At 43.8% G+C, this 21,755-nt stretch overlaps 2 protein-coding genes across 5 annotated transcripts; both read left to right on the forward strand.

Moving 5' to 3' along the window:
* The first annotated feature begins 450 nt into the window (after window positions 1-450).
* On the forward strand, window positions 451-11,389 carry LOC146512752 (transforming growth factor beta-1-induced transcript 1 protein-like). Of its 2 annotated transcripts, XM_085170024.1 has the most exons (12): window positions 451-877; window positions 4,134-4,184; window positions 4,432-4,580; window positions 4,681-4,736; window positions 5,854-5,990; window positions 6,067-6,148; window positions 6,423-6,507; window positions 7,183-7,377; window positions 7,455-7,628; window positions 7,751-7,832; window positions 9,392-9,540; window positions 10,589-11,389. In XM_085170024.1, exons 1-12 carry the CDS (start codon window positions 865-867, stop codon window positions 10,853-10,855), a joined length of 1,440 nt encoding a protein of 479 aa, XP_085026150.1. In that variant the 5' UTR covers window positions 451-864; the 3' UTR covers window positions 10,856-11,389. The 2 variants fall into 2 exon arrangements, with proteins under 2 accessions (XP_085026150.1, XP_085026151.1); XM_085170025.1 differs by lacking the exon at window positions 4,134-4,184 and having other exon boundaries at window positions 453-877.
* A 1,510-nt stretch (window positions 11,390-12,899) lies between these two features.
* On the forward strand, window positions 12,900-19,627 carry patl2 (PAT1 homolog 2). 3 transcript variants are annotated; one of them, XM_085170020.1, is made up of 19 exons: window positions 12,900-13,032; window positions 13,238-13,391; window positions 14,384-14,694; window positions 14,781-14,843; window positions 14,932-14,985; window positions 15,068-15,232; window positions 15,378-15,452; window positions 15,536-15,681; window positions 16,149-16,223; window positions 16,300-16,423; window positions 16,523-16,640; window positions 16,966-17,072; window positions 17,159-17,212; window positions 17,311-17,453; window positions 17,534-17,690; window positions 18,048-18,188; window positions 18,512-18,609; window positions 18,689-18,829; window positions 18,925-19,627. In XM_085170020.1, exons 1-19 carry the CDS (start codon window positions 13,009-13,011, stop codon window positions 18,956-18,958), a joined length of 2,184 nt encoding a protein of 727 aa, XP_085026146.1. In that variant the 5' UTR covers window positions 12,900-13,008; the 3' UTR covers window positions 18,959-19,627. The 3 variants fall into 3 exon arrangements, with proteins under 3 accessions (XP_085026146.1, XP_085026144.1, XP_085026145.1); XM_085170018.1 differs by having other exon boundaries at window positions 12,902-13,032; window positions 16,146-16,223; XM_085170019.1 differs by having other exon boundaries at window positions 12,902-13,032; window positions 15,539-15,681; window positions 16,146-16,223.
* Window positions 19,628-21,755: the final 2,128 nt, after the last annotated feature.

Genomic DNA, 21,755 nt, shown 5'->3' on the forward strand with positions numbered 1-21,755 from the left:
CTATCGCTTAAGTTCTTTTATTTCAGGTGACTTTTCCGTTTCTCCTAATTTAAATTTTTAGTGTGTATTAATTCGAATAAGTCTGACTTAAGAATTGAAATAAAATTCAATAAAATAAAAAATTGGATATATCCTAATCCTGACACTGAGCGGAGAAAACTTTGAAAACTTTGGGATACGCGTATTTTTGAGCCTAATAGTTTCTGTTCTTTTTCTATAGCCTTATAAAAAATACCCCACCGACCTAAAAGGAAAAGAAAAAAAAGCATTCAAAGTGTGAATCACTATATCTCACTAATATTGTGTTGGATTTTTATTCCTATGCACGCACACGGAAATGAAACAAGTACGTAAAGAAACCAAAAATGGGAAGGTCCTGTTATCAAAACCCTGAAAACGAAAACAAAACCGGGAAAATGAGCGTCATTTCCAATATTTTCTGTTTTCAGAACTACACGCTTGCAGCAGAAGCAGCGGCGCGTCCTCTCTTAGAGCCACTAAATCCTTAATTTTCGATCCCAAATATGGACTAGGAATGTCCAGGGTGACGTCTCGTGTCCGGGGAATGCGAGTTTGTAACCGCATTTATTTAACTACGCCTTCCTCGCTCTGAGGTCCTGGTAGGCATTACACAGGAAGAGAGCCGTGTTGGAAAAAAAAGAGACGGGACGCCCTTCTCCTCCTCCTCCTCCTCTTCCTCCTCCTCCTTCTGTTGGCGGATAACGGTGCCCAAGAAGTTATTCAGGACCGACGCAGACAATAGCGCCGAGACCTTCTATCCAGCTGTGATCCACGGTCATCACTACTGATTAATGGTGTCTGCGCTGTGTCACAAAGAGGGAAACAGTCGGCTGAGATCCTATCATGGAGGATTTGGGTGAGTATTACAGCTGCTCTTCGTTTCATGCCTTGTAACTACATGTTGAGATATCTTGAAGGGATCTGTGGGGAAGGGGTGGTGTGCCCAAACAGAGGAAATAAGGTCTCTGTTGTTTCTGGCAGTCATAGAGTACAGATCCCTGGCTTACAAGGACATGTAGAAAAGGGGGGCTGTAACATAAGGAGCAATGGAAAGCAGTAGGAAATACTTTTTCAAAAAAATGAGTGGTACAAGTTCCCAGTCAGCAACAGTGAGGAATTTTCTTATAATAACTCATGCATGCCAATATTTTAGATGTTTGTAGAGCTGTGTTTTACCTTCATTGTGCAGGGGCACATAGCCACAAATACATGCAGTCAGGTAACACATGAACCCGTATACTGCTCTACATCTGCCCGACCTTCACTCGGGTCTTCCTGCACGGCCTGCAAATGCAATAAAAAGCTCTGAAAATTAGATTTAAAGGGGTCCAGAGCAGGCATGTCCGTCCATTAACATTAACAAGTATGGGATGGATGGAGTGCCACATAATGTTGAAGAGAGTTTTTTCCATTTGGAAGGAATTGAAGACATGAGAGAAGACAGCATCAGAGAGCATCCCCCCCATTTCTGAATGATACTGGAAGCAAATGTCTTCTTTTCTCTAAAACAACATGATGGGAAGCTGACTCTTTGTGTCAGAAAATAGCTGTGTGTTGGAAAGGCCCTGAAATAGCCCGGGGCAATGCTGCTATTTGTAAAAGCCACAGAGTTCAAGGAAAATAGACATGGCTTTTGCCTCAGCTGCCCATTCGCGCTCTCTGGGAGTTTCTTCTGTTTTTTCACTAAGTACACTACAAGACTGGAGCATTTGTGCTTCTCAAGCAACACGAGGAGGGGGGGGGGGGGGGGGGAATGGCATGGTGTACACATCTGGGCACATCTGGATCGGATTGCACACGGTGACACGGAGGTGCTGGGGTTGAGCGCCATGTTTGAGAGTCTTGGCTTGCGCTGTCGTCCAACAGTGTTGTAAGTTTATGCATCGGATTTGGCGAGGCTTTCGGCGAGAGAGAGACCACTTGTTAGAGAGGCCTATGGCCAAGACAAACAAGTCTGCAGGCCGCTCTAAATATGGTCATAATTCCCATTGAGAGAAGTTCAGCTCCTTATATGTGCTGCTCAGCCTCTTCAAGTATGTGTGTGTGTGTGTGTGTGTGTGTGTCTGTGTGTGTGTGAGAGACACACAGCACAGCAGGGAGGTGGAGGGCCAGTAGTATATGCACAGTTCTCACCGCATGGTCGTACCAGAAGTGTGAATCATCTGGGGTAGAAATGACCACAGTGGTGCGCTCGGGCCGGGCAAACTCGAGTTTTGTGACACATGGCCGAGCAGCGTAGGTTTAGAACATAGCACTTCACCAGATTCTGAATTAGAAATTCATGATTCATAATGTGACGAGCCTTGCGTAGCTGCTTTAGATGGGAAGTCACCCTGTGACGGTTTCTCCAAAGCCACGAATGAACTCTGACCTGCAGCTCGTAAATCAGCATGCAGCTCGGTAGAAAATAGACACGTCAAATTTCATCCATTAAATAGGCCGGAATTATCTGGCAGTGTGACTAAATGCTGTTCTTTTTCTACATCAATAACTAGGAAAACCAGTTGTGCAATGCTTGTCTGTCACACTGAGTCACAGCTGCAATACAAGAAAGAGTGTGATAATACTAGATGAAGCAGTTACTCCACATCTGAGGAGTGCCTGAGATGTGTCATCCGTGGCTTTGGGAGGAGGTTTCATGGAAAGACCATTCACCTGCTTCCATGTAGTAATCAAGACTGGAAAACCTTATTGTTTTCTACAAAGCTCTGACTTGCATGACTCGTAATAATACAGAAGTACCAAAACCCCCCCAAGAAAGTACATATTTTTTTCTTTTAACCAAAATGTAAAAAATATTGCATCACTGTAAACCGTTTACTGAAAACATTTGAAGGTCTTTTAAAGAAATTTGGAATTCTTAGATCTCAGTTTTTTAAATATCCACCATCTGTTATCAGGATCCTCAGACCTAATTTACAAGCTTCCAAAGTTTTTTTAGATAAAGTGCTTTCGAACACTTTGCACGCTCTCACATCGTACACCTGCACATTTCTAGCATCTGCTGATGATGTCACGGTGATGTTGTTATGGTTACGTTAGCTTGGGCTTTACAAATTGAGGACATTAAGTTTGAGTTCTCAGGCATCCAGGTCCAGAAAATAAAGCTAGTGGACTTTTTACCATCCATCCATTCTTTTCCGATTATCCAGTTCAGAGTCTCGGGGCCCTTTAGCCTCTCCCAGCTGCCACAGGGTGAATGTTTTGCCTCCCCTGGGAAATACCTGGGTCTCTCCGTCAGCTCTTGGATGAGAGGCAAAACATCTTCACAAACTAAGTCCAGCTGCCTTTCTTCAAGCACTCGAGACAGGATGTTTGTCAGCCACGTGATTGGATTTGTTTGTACACGGGATCAAAAGTCGGGATATTTTGTTGTCTGGCTTTGGCTAGGGAATTCTATCGATAAGCCTGTTTTTCATTCCTATCATGTTAAAGTGTTAAAATACAGTACAAAAAGCCTCTGTCTGGTAAAAAAAGTGTCACTCCTGTGTGCTTGACTTCAGTAACCCTGAGGTAACAAGTCTTTTGCATCAGTCTGGAACCAGCTTACAACTGGACTGACCTTTCTTATTTATTTTAACTTCTTGGAAAGGAAGGCCAAAATTTTCATTTTGATAATATAAAAGTGAAAAAAAGGGACCTTTCAGGACTCACAATAAATGGTTGCTATGTCATTATACATACATGGTAAACACTGTTACTCATATGAAGTCCTTTTTCATCTTCAGTCTGCTTCGGTTGCTTGTCAGTGATGTCATACAGCTGTAGATGCTAACACTTGAGTGAGTTTAGTTTCTGTGCAGCTTCTACTTCAGTGTGAGTGTGTGAGTGTGTGTGGGCGGAGGAGTGGACTCAGATATCAGCTGCCAAACACTCTTCCTCCTCTGCTTCCTTTCCACACTGGCATGTTTAGAATATGAATGCAGGAACGTTTGAGCGTCTGAGCGACCTCACCGTCAGTGGACTATCTCTGAGCTGCGCTGGTTCTGACTGTCCTGTCCTCTGAGTGATGAGCGTCCGCCAGCGCTCGCTGTCCTCCGTGTTGTGTCTCGGTGTGTGGGCTGAGTTGCTGCTGCTGTATTGGTCACAAAAGGCTGTCTGTGTCTCCTCAGGAGTGCCTGAGCCGCTTAACTACCCTCTCAGTCCTCGTATTGTTGTGTTTGGTACGTAGCTGCCTGTGCATGCGTTTTGTATGTGTTTCGTCTCGTCTGTCGTTTAACTCAACTTAATACCTTCTTGTCATGCAGCGTGATACTTTGCATGCTTTTTAAATTACTTTCTTAACTTGAATCTCTTGATTGACTTTTAATACTTGGTAAATAAACTTGGCACCATTAGGGACAACCATGAATGTTTGTGACATGAAATGTGGCTTCTGTGGTGCTACAGAATCTTCTCTCTCCCTTCCAGATGCCCTCCTTGCTGATCTGGAGAACACAGGTTCCCCTTTACCTCGGTGTCCCGTCCTGCTCACCTCTGACCCGCCCCAAAATGCAGATCCCACCACCCAGGACCCAGCCCAGACCCGGCCGCCGCCTCCTGCATACACCCCGCAGCAGGTGGTCAATCCGGGCCACGTTCATACCAGTTTTCTTTCTTCCTGATTGTGCCGAGGCTTTGATAAAGTTTGTTTGATCACTCGTCTGTTTTGTCTCTTAGACCGTTTCTTCAGCAATGAAGACGACACAGAACTCCACCCCAGACAAATTATACAGGTAACTCCTTCCTAGATGTCTTTTTCCATTGCTCACAGGATCACCGGCAAATTCATTACTTGTTCTGCTGTTCGTAAACACAAATATCTAAGCAGCCAATCACACGGCAGCAACTCAGTGTATTTTGGCATGTAGACGTTTCCAGCACTTTGTTAAATCTACGCCTCACAGAATTAAAGCAGTTCTGAAGGACCTGAACTAGCGTGGAGTACCTAATAAAAGAAGAATTAACTGTATGACATGTATTTCTGAGCCAGGTTCAAGGCATCTAAATTTCCTGCTGCTTTTAGCCTTGTTCAAAATACCACAAGCCAACACATCATCATTGTTGTTTTGGCTCTTTCCTCTAAATTGCCCAGCTGAAGGTGATCAGATCTCAGCTTGTGTCCAGATGGCTTGCTACCTGTTTGTTCCATGGTTTTCCTCTCTTGCCACAGCCATCTCGAGGCTCTCTCTACCACATGTGTGGTGTTGCAGATTCCTCAGTTTTCCCTCGATGCCCAGTGTAATGAAATCCAAGGACAGCAGCTTCCCTGCTTTCAGCTATCTGCTCGTACTTAGGGAGCTTCTTCTTAAAGACCCACCAAAGCAATAATCCTGGGCGGGTGTTAGCCTCTCGCATAATGAAATACCCCAAGGATTCGAACACAACAGCAACTGGTTTCTGCCAGTTGGGTGTGATGATCTGATGAAAATGTGTTTGTTCTAATCCACCAGCAGCTGCTGGTCCCAGATGTGCTAGCTGATGGTAATGGCTTCTTTTCCATTGGGTGACCCTCAGGACTTAATCAGGGTGCCTAAAGTGTCCCTCTGTCTCAGGGAAGCAGCTCAGGATGTGCTGCAGAGTTGCACATTTTGAGCACAGCTGGCATGTGAAGTTTTGATGGACTGGGATAGTGTTTTACACGGAGAGATGGTGGGTCAGCATGTTGATGTATGAACCCAAACCCTGTTAGGAATCTCATTCATTTTCTTTACATCACTCTTTGCAAAGCAATGTGTGGTTTTTAAGCAAGCGAGAGAATTCTCCTCCTTGCATAACGAGTCCAACAACATTGTTTATACTTTGTTTTTTTTTTAATGCCTTTTATTGTTAATATTATCTGTCTCCCTGCAGCACAGTGTGTAAACCACGCTCTCCCCGAAGCGCAGATCCTCCTCTGGCCTTCTCTTCCTCCTCGCTGCTGGGGGGAGGTCTGAGTGAACTGGACCATCTGCTACAGGAACTCAACGCCACCCAGTTTAACATCACAGGTTAGCATGTGTGCGTGTGTTTTAAATCCTCGTGTTTAAATCAGATTTCTTATCTATGATCCTGTTTTGTTGTCAGATGAGATCCTGGCTCAGTTCCCTTCTTCTAAGAAAGATGAGAGAGATAATATCAAGGATAAAGCACCAACCTCCTCCTCCAGGTACCAAATCCACAGGGAAATAAGAGAGTTTTAAGCTTTTAACAATAAATATCTCAGCAAGAGTATAATCTGTCTGAGTATCACTGTATATGACTGAGGAAGTAGGTCTGTTTTATGCAGACACACCCCTTTAAAATCTGCTTACATTTAAAAACCTGCAGTATTATTTTTTTATTGCAAGTAAAAAGCCATATTTGCACATGTGCGAGTGTGCAGCATTTTAGCATGTTTCTGATCATGTGTGTAATCTGTGGGTTTGATTTTGGTGTTTTAGCTCTGCGAAGCCTTCTGCAACATCGGCCACACTGGAACTGGACAAGCTGATGGCTTCGCTGTCTGACTTCAGAGTCCAGAGCACCGTAAGAGTCACCCACAGCTGCATGAAAATGCTAACCTGTCAACTTTTTACTTGTAAATTCACAGCGGTGCTCACTATATGACTTTTACAGAATGCTAATATTAGTGTTGGATCCCTGTAGAGGTTGAGTTGACTTCATAATGGCTACACTGTTACTGTGCAGCCTGCTGGCCACAGCACATGCCTGCTGGTACAGATCAGTCACCAGATATGGCTTGTGGATGAAAATTAGTTTTGGTCATAATTTTCCCAGCGTCTAAAATAGCTTCAGATTGCCGGTAGTCAGCTTAAAGATCAGCTTTTGGAACAGCGCATAATCTAGTTCTCATCTTTTTGGTGAGTTGGCTTGCGAGCAGAGTAGGCAGTTCTGTCATTATAAGGCTGTTTAGTTTCAGTATGCAGTCCAGCTGTGAGTGATAAACAAGACTGCTGTGGGAACAGAGTCTTAAAAGGGAAACGTCTCCACTGCATATCCATGACTAACCAGGCTAAAGTGTCCAGGCAGAGCAGAGAGACATCTGTAGAGCCTTGACTCAAACTATGTGCAGTATTGTTATGATTTGACTTTTCCTCACATTGGTTTCTTCCAAACAAATTCATTTCCAACATCTGTGGAGTGATGATAAACTCCCAAAGAATTAACATCATAAGGACTCTGTGCTTTGTCTTCTCTCAGCCAGCTGCGCCTGTCACTCCAGCGCCCGTTACAGCATCACCGCAGCAGCCGGCCGCTGCCCCTCCTCAGCCTCCTTCATCAGGAGGCTCACTGGACAGCATGCTGGGACTCCTCCAATCAGACCTGACCCGACAAGGAGTGCAAACATCCTCTAAGGGAAACTGCTCAGCCTGCCAAAAGCCAGTTGTCGGACAGGTGAGCAGTCAGAATATATCTGTCAGACATGTGATGAGGAAGACCCTCACTTGAGTTGACCTTAGCTGTTTGTGCAGGTGGTGACAGCTCTGGGGAAGGTGTGGCACCCCGAGCACTTTGTATGCACCGAGTGTGAGACGGAGCTGGGCAGTCGAAACTTCTTCGAGAAGGATGGGCGGCCGTACTGCGAGCCGGACTACTTCACGCTGTTCTCCCCTCACTGCGCGCACTGCAACAAACCCATACTGAACGTGAGCCGCTAAGATGGGAACATGTTTCTTTTACTCAACTCTGAGCTTATTTAAAGAGCTCAGATCGATACCCCAGCCCACCTCTGTAACTTTCTCTTTTTTTCACTTTAATCGTTGTGTAGAAAATGGTCACGGCTCTGGACAAGAACTGGCACCCAGAGTGTTTCTGCTGTGTGAAGTGCAGCCGCGCCTTTGGAGAGGAAGGTAATGGGTGGCGCTGTTAATTCCTGTCAGGGGTAACAATACACTGCAGTCAGGCCACACTTACATGAAGCCCTTTATACCATACACCCATTAGCATTCAGCATTCAGACAGCATTTTATAATGTTATTGAAAGTTTTATAGTATATATATTTCAGGAAATAAAGCACATCTTATTTATTAAATTATTAGATTATTTTAAACATTACAACCAGTTTTAGAGTTTATAATAACTTACAGTTTGCACTTCATTGGTGCTTTTTCTCCCATAAGAGACCCTAAAACATTTGATTTTAACCTTACATTAAAAAAGGCTACATCCTGTCTGAATGTTTCATGACTAGTGGGGTCTTGACAGATATTCAGATATTTGCACTAATTTACTAATTTTTTGAAAAGATAACAAAGTTGCAGTGTCCATGACTGTAGGCGGCCATGTTTTTGTATCTACGTTCATGCGTTATATAACTGAAGGGTTTAAGGCCACACCTCTTAATCTTTGAATGGTGGTGTATAACCATGCAGTCTGTCGTTGCAACACTTGTAAAGGAATGCGTCGTTCTAAAGAACTCGTCGAATTCAAGTGGTCAGATTGTGAAATTTGCTCCCTCCTCAGATACTCCTCCATCAAGTTTACGTGGTACTTATTTAAACGTGAAAGTATTTAGGAACCACAGCAGCTCAGCCATGAACTGGCAGATCAGGCAAAGTTGCTGAGGAGCAACAAGATCCGCGACGCTCTGCTGTCTCAGTAACTGCAGATTGGAACTAACATCAGCACTGAACCTGTGTGCTGGGAGCTTCATGGCATGGTAGAGTTTTAAAATATATTTGCAGAGACAGGGATGGACTGACAGTAGTTTTCAGAAGTATTCCTGAAGCCAAGCGGCAATCTTGTCATTTTTGTAAGGCAGAACTACTTAAGGGTCAGAAGATAACAGCACTTTGTTTTTGAGGTTGTACATTGCGCACAGAGATTTCTACTGTGAATTTTTTTATTGACATTGTGCAAGTTAACTGATTAAAACCTTACATTCCTTTTCATTTTTAAAAACTTTGGATACATTATTCCTAAATTGTCTGTGTAGGTTCTCAGTGATTTGGTTCATGGTAGTATTAAGAGCTTGAAAATTGGTTTAAATGACCACTTTCAACATCTGATAATTTGTCTTTGTGCTGTTTTCAAATATGAGGTCGAAAACATTAGCAAATCTTTGCATTCCGCTTTTATTTCCAGTTTACACGGTTTCCTGACGTTTTTATGGGATCGGGGTTATAGCGGCAGTTTCACTCTGCCATGAATTTTGAGGCAAAACACTGAGTCTCTGTATTTCCTTGCCAAGAAAATGGCCAAATTTAAAGCAGCACGAGCTCTGAGATGGAAAAATACAGCCGGCCGTTGTTAGTTCAGATCAATAAAATGTAATGTTGCACAAACTGCAGTCACATAGATAAGGTTTGGACTGATTTTCCTTTTTAAATCTGTGATATTATACAGTAAATCTGACATTTATCAAAAGAGCTCCTGAGCTGAGTCAAACTGTGGCGATGTCCTCTGCAGGTTTCCATGACCGTGAGGGCCAGCAGTACTGCCAGCAGTGCTTCTTGACTCTGTTTGCTTCCCGCTGTCAAGGCTGCAGCCAGCCCATCCTGGAAAACTACATCTCAGCTCTAAACTCTCTCTGGCACCCACAGTGCTTTGTATGTCGGGTGAGTGTTGCATTTTACTTGATCAAGAGTTGCAGCATTAACTGATGCGTTTGTATATGGGTCGTTTCAGATTAATCTGCTCTGAAAAAGGTCAGAAAGGTTGGAGAACACCATGAGAGTTTATGAGGAGATTAAGAGGAATATACATCCTTTAATACTAAGGAAGTCCCTTTTCAAAATAAAGTTAAAATACCTTTATTTTCACAGCCAGACAATAAAAAAACCTAGACAATAAAAAGACTATTGGTGATAGAATAGCAGAACACAAATATGCCACATGCACAGGTAAGACATTACCAGGACTTTTATATTAACACTGGCCACATCTGTCTTTTACTACAAAGATGTGGCAGACGAAGGCGTCTTAAATAAAGGGAAGCTTTTCTGGATTTATAAATAACAGCTTGCTAAATGTCATGGCTTAAACGGGAACTCAATTTTACTTATTTCTCCTAACCTTTATTTGCCTTTATGAATGCATTTATGTCGTCTATGTTTGCTGCTGCTCTCTGTTCTCCTTCTTGCCTGATTTCAGCTGAATTTGGATGAATGCTTGGAGACTGCTCCTGTTGGTGGAGCATCACTAGAAAAGATTCAGTGTGTTCGTGGTCGTGTGTCAAAACAGGGTTGTTTTTTTTAGCTTAAACACAACCTTGCTGTGAAAATAAATGCATTTTAATGATATATTTCCTGTCCTAGGAGCACCTCAAATAGAAGTGAGTTGATTCAGTGATCGATTTTTTTCTCTGTAAGGCCGATTCTAAATTTCCCAGATTGAACATCTATGAGACCAGTGAGCTCATATTTATCCTTTGAGGAGTCTCCTAACCCACAGCTGCCACACTGAATCTGCTCCGGGGCAAATAGATCACGATGGCTGTGCAATGAAACCTCAATGAGGAAGTTCATGCAAAAAACAAAACAAAACACAAATAAGCTGGAATTATGTCATGGGAAAGTTGTCATTTCACATGAAAACGCTGTAATTAGAGTTGCATGAGTCAGCGCCGTGACTGAATCTCGCTGTGTCGCTTCCTCTCGTTTCCAGGAGTGCTACAGCCCCTTCGTCAATGGCAGCTTTTTCGAGCACGAGGGCAAGCCGCTGTGCGAGGCCCACTACCACCAGTCCCGCGGCAGCGTGTGTCAGGCCTGCCAGCAGCCCATCCTGGGGCGCTGTGTCACCGCCATGGGGGCCAAATTCCACCCGCATCACCTCGTGTGTCACTTCTGCCTGAAGCCGCTGAGCAAAGGCTGCTTCAAGGAGCAGGAGAACAAACCCTACTGCCACCCCTGCTTCATCAAGCTCTTTGGTTGAGGGCCCAGCAGGTCTTCGCCAGCCTGCCCTGAGAAGAAGCCCTAATGTGACTCTCAGTTCTCTCTTTTTTTTCTTTTTTTTTTTGTTACTGTGGGAGTTAGGGCGGAGCTGGACTCTTTGTAAATTTTGAAGAATATCTGAGTCAGCAGAGAGATGAGGAGGAAGACAGAATCATCCAACCCAAACCAGCCCCATTTTATTTTAACCATGGACTTTCAGTGCGAGGTTACAAACTTTATCACGGCTCAGAAACAAAAACACAGTGTGTTTAAATCAAATGAAAATTATGTTTTGCTACCAGATGTAAAAAGAAGCATAAATTTATACATCATTTGAGAATTTTTCCTGTTGTGCAAGGAAATCCCCTTTTAATATATTTGCTTTGTATTGCAGAAATTATCCACGTCACTGCAACTGCATCTTTATACCGTATGCTGACTGCTACATTTGTTTGTTTTTTTCATTATTCATTCACTATTGCGCTGTGCAAAATGCCAAAAATGATTCCAAAGAATAAAATTAAAGCAAACGCGACTTGTTTTTGAGTGTTGATGCTTCTTTAAATTCACATGAGTCAGCTTTAAAAATAAAAAGCTCCTCTGCAGAAAGAAATATTTGATCTACTCCACTACTGGCAAGAACCTGGTGACAGTGGGAAGGAAAAACTGCCTCTTAACAGGAAGAAACCTCCAGCAGAACCAGGCTCAGGGAGGGGCGGCTATCTGCTGTGGTTGGTTGTGATAAAAGTCTGGTGAGAAAATTTACAAGCATCAGGCATAAGAAGATAAAGATTATTGATAGGTTATACGATTGGATGTTGAAAGGGCAGTTTGATAACATTATTTTTATTTTTCAGTCATACGTTTGTGTATGATAAGCAGCTGATTTATACAGAATTACTGTAAGTCATTTGCTGTGCAGGGTGAGACGGTAAATACTTTAGTTTTTGACTCCTTTACAATAAATAGAGGAGAAGTATACACTCACCAGCTATTTTATTAAGTACAGATGGAGATAGTCAGGAATGATACTCAGGTGGGCTGTGATGTTTAAACGATGCTCAATTTCTACTGAGACCTAACATGTTCCAAGATATCCACCACAACGTTACAACACCAATAGTCTGCATCACTTATGGAAGGCAGGATGGATCCACGCCTTCATGGTAGTTACACCAAATTCTGACGCTACCATCTTAATGTCGCAGCAGAAATTTCACTATGTGTTATACCTGTATAACTATGCATGTGACGAATACAGAACCTTGAACCTTAAACCTTGAAACTGAAGCTTCCTGTTCTTAGCTGACCAGAGTGGGACCCAGTGGGGTCTTCTGCTTCACAAATGGATGTGTTCACCTGCATACCTTAGTTGCAACAGCTGAACTCTGACATCAAAATAGGCATAAAGTTATTTTCACACAACAAGCGGCAACTCACTGGAATTTTTCTCTTTTTCAATCTGTTCTCTGTGAGCCCTAAAGGTAGTTATGTGGGAAAAACCCAGTAGATCATCAGTTTCTGAAACACTCAGACGAACCCATTATGTTCAAAGTCACTTAAATCACCATTCTGATCCTCAGTTTGAGGGTTGAAAGCAATAAGATGTTGCCACATGATTGGCTGGATATTTACATTAATGAGCAGCTGTACAGCTGTACCTAATAAAATGGACACGGAGTAAATAAACGTTGCAGTCCTTTAAAATGTCTGCTGTGTGTGAGAAACTGTGCAAGGATTTTTTTCCCCCCCTCTTCTGGACCATTAAGAGAAGCGAAGGGCGAATAAACGCTCCGTGTGTGAGGAAAATACTGACTTTGGCCACCAGAGGTCACTATTCGCTCACTGAGGATCGTGTGTAATTAATTGGAAAGTAGTTACAGGCAGGGTTTGAACACAAACGCAGAAAGAAACGAAGAAAAGACGAGTTAAAATCACCCAGACGACAAGTGAGCGGCACGTGGGCGGAGGCGACTTGACAGCTGCTGGGAGCCGCGTGTGACGTGTCCACGCCTACGCGTCACCTCACAGGTGAGCTCGCTTAAAAGTTAATGAACGTCACGCGCTGTCAAACGACAGAACGCGGGTAACGCTGCGCAGGTCGTCGCGATCCGTCGACTTCATCAGGAGAGGAAAGAAGTTGTGAAATGAATTATGAGTGACTCAGAGCAGCAACACGTAAGTCTGCTTCAACCTGCTGCTCTTTAATGTGTGTGCTTTAATCAGGCAGCCATCGCATGCCCGGAATGAACAGATGGTGAAAGTGGGATTGAAAACTCCACACGTGGTGTTGCGTGATTTATTTATTTGTTGGCCTATTTGCTGTTTGGAAACACTCTCTTCATTAATAAATCTTAAAAAGCAATCTGTCTCCACGCACCAGGATGTGGTGCAGGTGTGCGAGCCGCAGTGGCCTGAGAATGGAGAGGACTGGAGTGATGGAGAAGGTGGGACGGATATGGACTCGGGGCTTCTGCAGGCCATGGCCGAGGAAGATGAGGAGATAAACGTCCACAATGAGGAGACGTTTGGGATGGGTATGTAACTTGTGCTTACAGGTGTTCTTCTTTTAAACTTCTCTCCCCCCCCCACGTGTCTGTGTGTTAAACGTGAGCTTTTACTCTATCAAAAAATAATGTAAGCATCCAGCATGATAATTTGGCTTTCTATCTTGAAACTGAGGCTTAATAACACTAGAAATGTTTATGTTACAGGTCAGATTAAGGTTAAGTGGAAAGAAATTAGTCGTCTTCTTTCAGCTGCTCCTTCCGGTGTCACACCAACCTCCTTCACTACATACAAAAACCTTTTCTGTTGTTTCTTCCTCTCTCCCTCTTACCTGGCAGCTCCATTTTCAACATCCAAACCATCTCAGCGTCTCCTCTCTGTAACTTTGTCTCCAAACCGCTCAACCTGAGCTATGAAGATCTTAAAATGTTCAGCTCCAGCTCAGCCTCCTTGATCCCTTTTATTGTGCACAGTCCTCTTTGACGTAGCTCTGAACTACCTGACTCAGCAAAGTAGCTGAGACAAATTTAAGTGCCTTCTTAAATGCACGACGGCTCATAAAGTGCTGCCTTTAGGGTTGAATCGGGCTTTGTTGGGTAATGTGTGCTTGTTTGGCTGCTGTGCTCTAACCCAGGGTTGTGAAACATACGGCCCAGGGGCCTGAATCGACTCCGGTCCAATAAAAGTTGGGGAGCTTTACCTGTTCGCAAACCCTGCCATTTTTACTCATACTACACCTTAGAGTAATAGTCAAGATTATTATAGTTAAACTGAAAAACTAAATGTGAAAAAACACTTGGTTGATTAAAAGAGAAAAAGGAAACTTGACTTTTGGGGACAAAAGATTTCAGGAAACCTCTGCAGCCTTTAGAGGACTTTTCTGGTTCTGACCACTTAAAAGAAATATGTGAAGTTGCATTTTGCATCCTTTTTACAGGGTTACTAGGAGTCTAACCTGTTAACCTATCAAAAAGCAGTGTTTCCACATCTGTGTCTCTTTGTTCCCTGCCTGCATGTCTAGATTTGGATGCAAACGGGACAACAGAAGAGTCCAGCAGCAGCCTTCAGTTTGGAGAGTCTCCGCCTCCGCCGCCGCCACCTCCACCACCTGCAACACCCCCTCCCCCACAGCCCAAACCTCGGTCTCCCCGCAGAGCCCCGTGGTCTCCCCACAGAGCCCCGTCGCCTCCCCGACAGAAGCCGCAGTATTTTCCGCGGGCTTCCTCGAGGCAGCGCGGCAGAAGTAGGGGACAGAGAGCAGCTCTGGGCAGGGGGCAGATGTTTGAAGACCCAGCTGTGATGAGAATAATCGAGGGCCGACCGAGCCTTAAGGTGATAAAGATGAATCTGTGTGTTGTCAGAAAATTGCACTAAAACAGTTCAAATCCTCAGTTTGACCCATTTTTTGCTCTTTTAAGAGTCTTGACAGTGCCATAGTGGACTGCGGGACCACCATGTACCAGCGTCCCTTTGAGGATGATGTAAGTGCCAACTTTTAATCCTTTTACTACACTTTGTTTTTCTTCTGTGGTGCTAATGCTTCTCTTCCATGTTTGTTTTCCATCCTAGATGATGATGCCCTCTTACAGAAAAACCAGAAGAACCTCAGGATCCATACTTGAGGTTATGATCACTTAAGAATGTGTTATACATATAATGACAAGTTCATTGTATGTTTATCTTTGCATCTTCCTGTGTTCTGTAGGACAGTGCTATAGTGTGTGTAATTGGGCACAGAGGTAGAGGTCAGACTCTGAACTCCAACTTTGTTGACTTGCCGTACTCCACCGGGCCCCTTTATGGGGTCAGGCGAGGGGAATCCAGAGGATTGTACTCCAGAAGACAGTTTGGCCATCGAGGACCCACTCAGGTGGGCAACTGGCTTTTTACCACCTGGATATTTGTGTAACTGGATAGATGGTGTTGATGTGTGTTACTGCTTCTAAACAATCAGCTGGCTCACTGTATATTGTGGACCGCTTCCCTTTTTTAAGTTCTACTTTTTTTTCATGCAGGTGTACCCACCCATAGTACCAAGATCCCCCCTCTTCCCACGTCAGCCACTGACCCCACGCCAGCATTACAATCAGGTTGATTTCAGTGTTGCTCACCCCTTCATTTCTGTGTTTTTGTGCAGATCTGATTTGATCTTGACTTTTATTTTGTATTAAAGCAGACCAGGGCATTCATGTTTCCTCCAACCCACCCCTGCCCCTCGACGCCTCAGACTCCCAAAATGATGCAACTTCGCTTCGGAGCCAACTCACCAAGGCCATCCCCTTTTTACAGCCCCTCCTCTAATCCAGTACAGCCTTTCAGGTGCTTGACGTTAATGTTGTTGAAACGGGTTTGGTCCACAAAATGTATAGTCTGTTAAACTCTGACTATAAATTTTGAGTTCATGAAGTTTGAGATGCAAAGGTCCAAGACGAGCATCACGGTGGCTCACAGGTGTTGGGTGTGACCTGGGCGGGGCCCTTTCTGTGTGAGGTTTGCACCAGAGAACATGTTAGTTTAAAGCTGCCTCTCATAGTTTAGGACTCTTTAAAAAAGACTTTTAATCTGTTTAAATAAAAGTTTGAGTATTGTGTGGTCATGCGTAAATATCAGTGAGTGGTGCTAATGTTTATCTGCAAGGTACAGGCAGATGTTCTTGGATGTATAAGCCTTCTGGAAATGAAAGATGGAGATTTAATATGTATAAATGCGTCTTCTCTTTATGTGCTCATAACCAAGCACAGTCAGAGATTTCATGCATACTGATGAGACCGTTCTCTAACCAGTAGGTACCCTGGTCCAGCCACGCAGCTCCATCCCCAACACAAACGACTGCTTAGTCAAAAACAGCGGCTATTCCAAAGGTTGGTGCATGGAGTGAAGAGTTTGATCGTGTTGGGTCATTCGCTATACTTACGGCCAAATCTGACCTGCTTATAGAAAGCCAGAGGGCTGGGATCCGTACTGTAACCTCATGACGGCTAAAGAAAAGGAGTGGATCACTCGGCTGCAGATGATCCAGCTGCAAAGTGAGAATCCTTACCTTGAAGACTACTACTATCAGGTAGGAAATAAAAGCTTGGCTCTTTAATTTTTTGATGGGAGAGGGGAAGCGAAGAAGCATTTCATTTTTGATTGCCGGTGAACCTTTAAACTGTTACAGGAGTACTATCGTCGAATAGAATCAAAGATGGCCGAAGAGGAGTTGGGCATCAGGAGCAAGAGGGAGCCACCTAAGCTCACCACGCCTTACGTCAAAAAAACAGACTCCTACACACCGGGTTAGTGAGGCACAGGCTGTGTTTCTCATTGACTATTGAGATGCTTGTACCAGAATTTGCCCGTGGGAGTAGGAGAGACATGACCTCCACGCTGCTTTGATTTAACAAACATTTTTCCCTCCAGCTGCTGTTGGACTCATTTGAGTCGGTGAATAGTGCATGCAGGTAGTTCTGCCTTTTTGAATGTTTTTGGAGGCGCACGAGGCCTAAAATGCTTCCATCCTAAAACATTTGTCTTATAGATGCCTTATTTTTGATCCTTCTGAAAGCATCTGTTTCTATAGGAGTTGCTCTGCTTATGTGTAAGCGTCTCTTGTTCTTGCAGTTGTGCACATTGAAGGCTCTTTGGGTCAAGTTGCAGTTTCCACGTGTTACTCTCCTCGCCGAGCCATCAGTGCTGTTCATGCAGTCCAGTCTCAGGGTCTGCTTGAGGTGATTGTGTATTTTGGAGGTTCCCTGTGTTTGAGTGTTTTCAGTCTGCCTTTCCTGCTACTGACCTTTATTTCCTCTCATTTAAGGATCAGAAAGACACAAGACTACAGCGATTAGACATCCTTAACAAAATAGAAAAGGTACCTGATTATGACTTGATTTGACACAGCAGTGAGGTTTTTTGGTTATTTTATTTTATTTATTTTTGCCTTCTTGTAAAATGGCTTCTGTCCTGCAGTTGTTCATGGTTCTGTTAGAGGTGGAGGAAACAGAGAGGATGAAAACTCCATTGTTGTCTGAAGCAGAAGAAAGGAGGTTGGTGGAGAAGATTCAGAGGAAAGTGGAGCACATCTACTCCCAGCTGCAGCACCACAATCCCCTGTGAGTCATGCAGTTTGTCATTTAATGCATCCTAACATGTGACTTCATCATTTTAAACACTTTAAAAAATTTTGATGCAGGGAATCAGAAGGGGACTTCCTTCCTTTTCTGCTCGTCTCCAAAGGCAAAAAGCTCGTCGCCCGTCTGCTGCCATTCTTGAAACACGATTCTGCACTAAAAATCTTGCGTGTTGTCACCACTAACCTACCAACACTGATGAGCAGAGACACAGACGAGGTAGGGCAGCTTTATAGCTGTGCAAAAGGAAATGTAAGCTGAATGGTCTGCTTAGCAACACCACTTGGTGATATATTTATTTTTGGTTCTTGTTTGGTTTCCTGATGTTACTCAGCCTTTACCAGTTACAGCTGGTTTCACAGTCTACACGGACGGGGTGAGATTGAAGAATACATTGAGCCTTGATATATTCCAGTTACAGGAGAGATTTGCAAATGGAAAAAAAAAACTCGGTGTCTTCTACAGGCCTACTTGGCACAGCTCCACCTATAAACACACAAGGCTGGAGTTATGCACATAAATGACAAACATCAAGTGTCTTTATAAAAATGACTGGGCTTAATCTTGTCTTTTCAGACCCTTCCTGTGCTTTACCCACCTCTTCGAAATGTGATCGGTGGGCTGGCGTTCAGTCAGCTCATTAGCGTCCTTAAAGATCTGACCTCTTTGGAGTCTCTAACGACATACGAGTGTCTTGAGCTGGCATGTCAGAACAAGGTCTGTGCTTTTGTTTTTGTTCTGACCTACAAGGCCCTGAAAGTTCAACTTATCCAGGATGACATTCTATTTTCTGGCTTCACTTATCCTGACACGGTGGCTTAACTTAACTATCAACTAGTTAAGTTAAGCCAGGGTTCATCAGTGGCTGTGAGCACATTTACATGAAGCATGGTGTTGTAGCATCTGACCAGTCACAATATTGTTGGTGTATATTTGAGTAAGCGAGGCTAACAGCAGGGAGTCCAGGGTTAACCCTGAAGTTGCCTGGATAGTGGTACAGGTCTTTGTTCTTATTGGTGGATTTCTCTTCTCCCTTTCAGTTCGGACTGTCCTTGCTGTACGCTCTGCTCTCCCAAGGAGAGAAGCTGCTGTCCTCGGGTGTTCCTCTAGAGCCCAGCATCGGGGACTTTGAGACCTGGTGGGAGTCTTTTAGGTTTTAATATTAAATGAAGTGACGGTTTTAAGCTTACTCCTGAGACTGATGTTTTCTCCTTTAGGACTGACATCATATTCCAGGTGGCAGGACAACTATCCCAGTGTTCGCTGGTGGAGCCGCTCCTTCTGCCCTCAAACCTGCTCACTCTCTTCTGCCGTTACCTGGACAAGCGTATGGTGCATCAGCTGAAAAGCAACATGGAGTAGGTTCTTTTTGCTTTAGAGGCTGATAATTTAAATTGCTTTAATAGAACTATTGTGGACGTGGATGCAAACTTCACCAAATATCTTCATTCAGGTCTGTTACTGGATGCCTGGCTCTTCCATCTTAAGGTGGACAGCGGTGGCTGGTGTTCTATTGATGACCAGGATGCCGTGAGCACTAGAGTGAAAGGAGGCGAGGCACAAACCCCCCTCGGTGCTCATTGAAACGGACACTATATATGTGTATATTTAATCTCCTTTGACCTTTTTGATTCTTATTCCCTCCCCTCACCCGTTCCCTCACATTTTTTTGCACTTGAACGGTTTCCCTCTTTTGTTTTGTTTTTTTTCCTTTTATCTGATCATCTTACTTTCCTAACTTTGGTTTCCAGTAGGTTACATCAGCGTTACAATGAAATCTCAACCCTCCCATTTTCCCGATTTAGACCTTAAACCTCTACATTTAGATTCAGTCACTTCTAAATGTGCTGTTTCACACTTGGTGACCAGGGTGTGGATTGTATAGTAGTGTATGATTGTACAGCTGAACCAATATGTTGACCATTTGAAAACCATTTAAGGACGTTGTCTTGGCCCATCAATGTGCCGTGCAGTTTGGGGTTTTGTTGAAGGGCTTGCATTGTTTATACTAGTAATGAACGTAATAGGATACATTTGTAAATTTCTATCTGAAGGTTTGTTATGAAGAGGGATTTTATTTATTCATTTGGAAACAGGAATAATTTAAACTGCACCTTTGTACAGCACTTGCAATATAAATAAAAACTTTGAAATTGCTCAAGTCTGTAGAAATGAAGTGAAATGATTTATTTTTGTGCTCCTTGCAGTCTTAAAGGTTCCTGCTGCTCTCATCAGACCTCATCTTTGTGTTATCTTGGACTTCTTAAATGCTCCCTGGCTATGGTCCGCTCATCAGTGGACAGTGGCTGAGGGTAGGGTGAGAGAGACAATCTGCCACTCTCACCGTACCCTCAGCATCCTCCTGTCACACAAACTCTCTGCATGTCACTTAACTACACTCATGAGTCTATGTCTTCCTATTTTCCTCCTGCCTGGCATCTCTGTGGGTCAGTATGTCCACTTTCCCTCCTGTGGACATGTCTAAACCACCTCAGCCTTACCTGTCTTATAATCGTGTCCTTCTGGGATCTTTTTTTTTTCTTCCCAGTGCCACAGTATTCAAACCATACATGGCGGCATGTTTCATTACAATCTTGTAAAGCTTCTCTTTCGCTCTTGCTGCAATCGTTGTCAGAAATCGCCCCTGGCACGCCTCTTCACCCACTCCACCCTGCCTGCACTCTTTTCCACCTTTCTTGTGCACTGCCTGTTGCTTTGGATGGTTTGTTCCAGGTATTGAATGTCACCCACATTTGCTACTTCTGCTTCCTGCAGCTTTACTGTTACATACTCACACTGGAGATCAGTGTTTGCAAATATCAGCTAAGGGACATTCCCACCTGACCTCCTGTGTCAGCCTGTCCATCACCATGCATACACGAAGGCGCTCGGAGCAGATTCCTGATGTAATCCAGCCTCATCTGTCACTCCTACCACTGTCTTCATTCATGTCCTGCACAACGCCCTCTTCTGCCACTCCTGACTTCCTCATACCTCACAGTTCCTTGCTTAACAGCCTGTCATGTCTTCTGGACAACCTCTGTACCTAAAGAAGTTTCAATAAATTATTTAACAGCGGTGGGAGGAGATTCCCAGGCACAGTGATTGGCTGATTGATGCTGACCCCACATCTCAAACTAAGTGATTATAATGGGCATTACACGTTTTGCTGTTATTCCTGGTAATACTGTTTGCAAGTGGTTGCACTAGTTAAGTCCTAGACAGTTTCCTGCAGGCAGAGGCCTGTTGACCGAGCACAGGTTTTTTTCTAATTTAACTAGGATGGATGGGGGCAGGAAACATGAACGATGACTCACACTACAGTATTTATAGGCTAAGTTAATTTATCTTGCCTTTAGACATTTCTGCTGGCTCTGCATATCGTTGGTGATCTCACTGCCCCGTCCGTCTCTACAGTCTTGAGTATGCAGATCACAGAGAAAGCTAAACTATTAAGACTGGCCCTAAAATTATACCTGAAGTGGACTGTTGCATATATTTTTGTTTTTAAGAGTGCATTTTATTTTATATCTATCGATCTAATTGAAGAAGCCTTCTAAAACCTTTTAAAAACTGGTTTTCTTTTTTTAAGTGCTTGAGTGTATTTCACATTTGATCTTTCCCTTAAACTCCTGCTCAGACCTCTCACAGCTGTTGCCAGTGATGTAAGGTGAGGCTGGATTACCAGCACCAACTCCTGTCAGATGCTCGTGTTCAAAGATTCCTCCTCCCTGGCTGTTAACCAAACGCTGACATTGATCCTCGCTAGCCAGGCTGCCTCTACCAGCTGCAGGATCAACATCTGGACAGGAATGCATATGGCAGACATGGGTGTGTGCAGTCAGAGAATCCCTGCTAAACAAAAGCTGCTCTGTGGTCCCGATCACAGTTGTTTTTTTTAATGGCGCACAGAGCAAGACGCCAACATCCCGACCGCCGTGTCAAACCAAAGTCCACCGCGGAAGTGCAGTAAAGGCAGTTTAGGAATGAGAGGTCGGCATCTGTGTTTAGAGGGATTTGTTTGCTGTGATGGTACAAGTGCTGAAACCGCAATCAATCAGGAGACTGAAGCAACTACTAAAAGAGTCTGACAGTTTCCCCCCCAAGTTTGTTGCTCTGTACGTTATCAGTGTGCAGGGATCTCCTTAATTTGGTCATTTTAGGCACACAGATCTGGTTGTGAGCAGAGAAGGGCTTTTGCCATCTTCTGTTTAAGAAGTTCTCTTTATGAGGGGCAGCCTATGAGAAGAAAGTTAACATTAATGTGGAGAGGAGTGGAAACAG

Source organism: Neolamprologus multifasciatus, chromosome 8 (genome assembly GCF_963576455.1).
Source record: "Neolamprologus multifasciatus chromosome 8, fNeoMul1.2, whole genome shotgun sequence".
NCBI lineage: Eukaryota > Metazoa > Chordata > Actinopteri > Cichliformes > Cichlidae > Neolamprologus > Neolamprologus multifasciatus.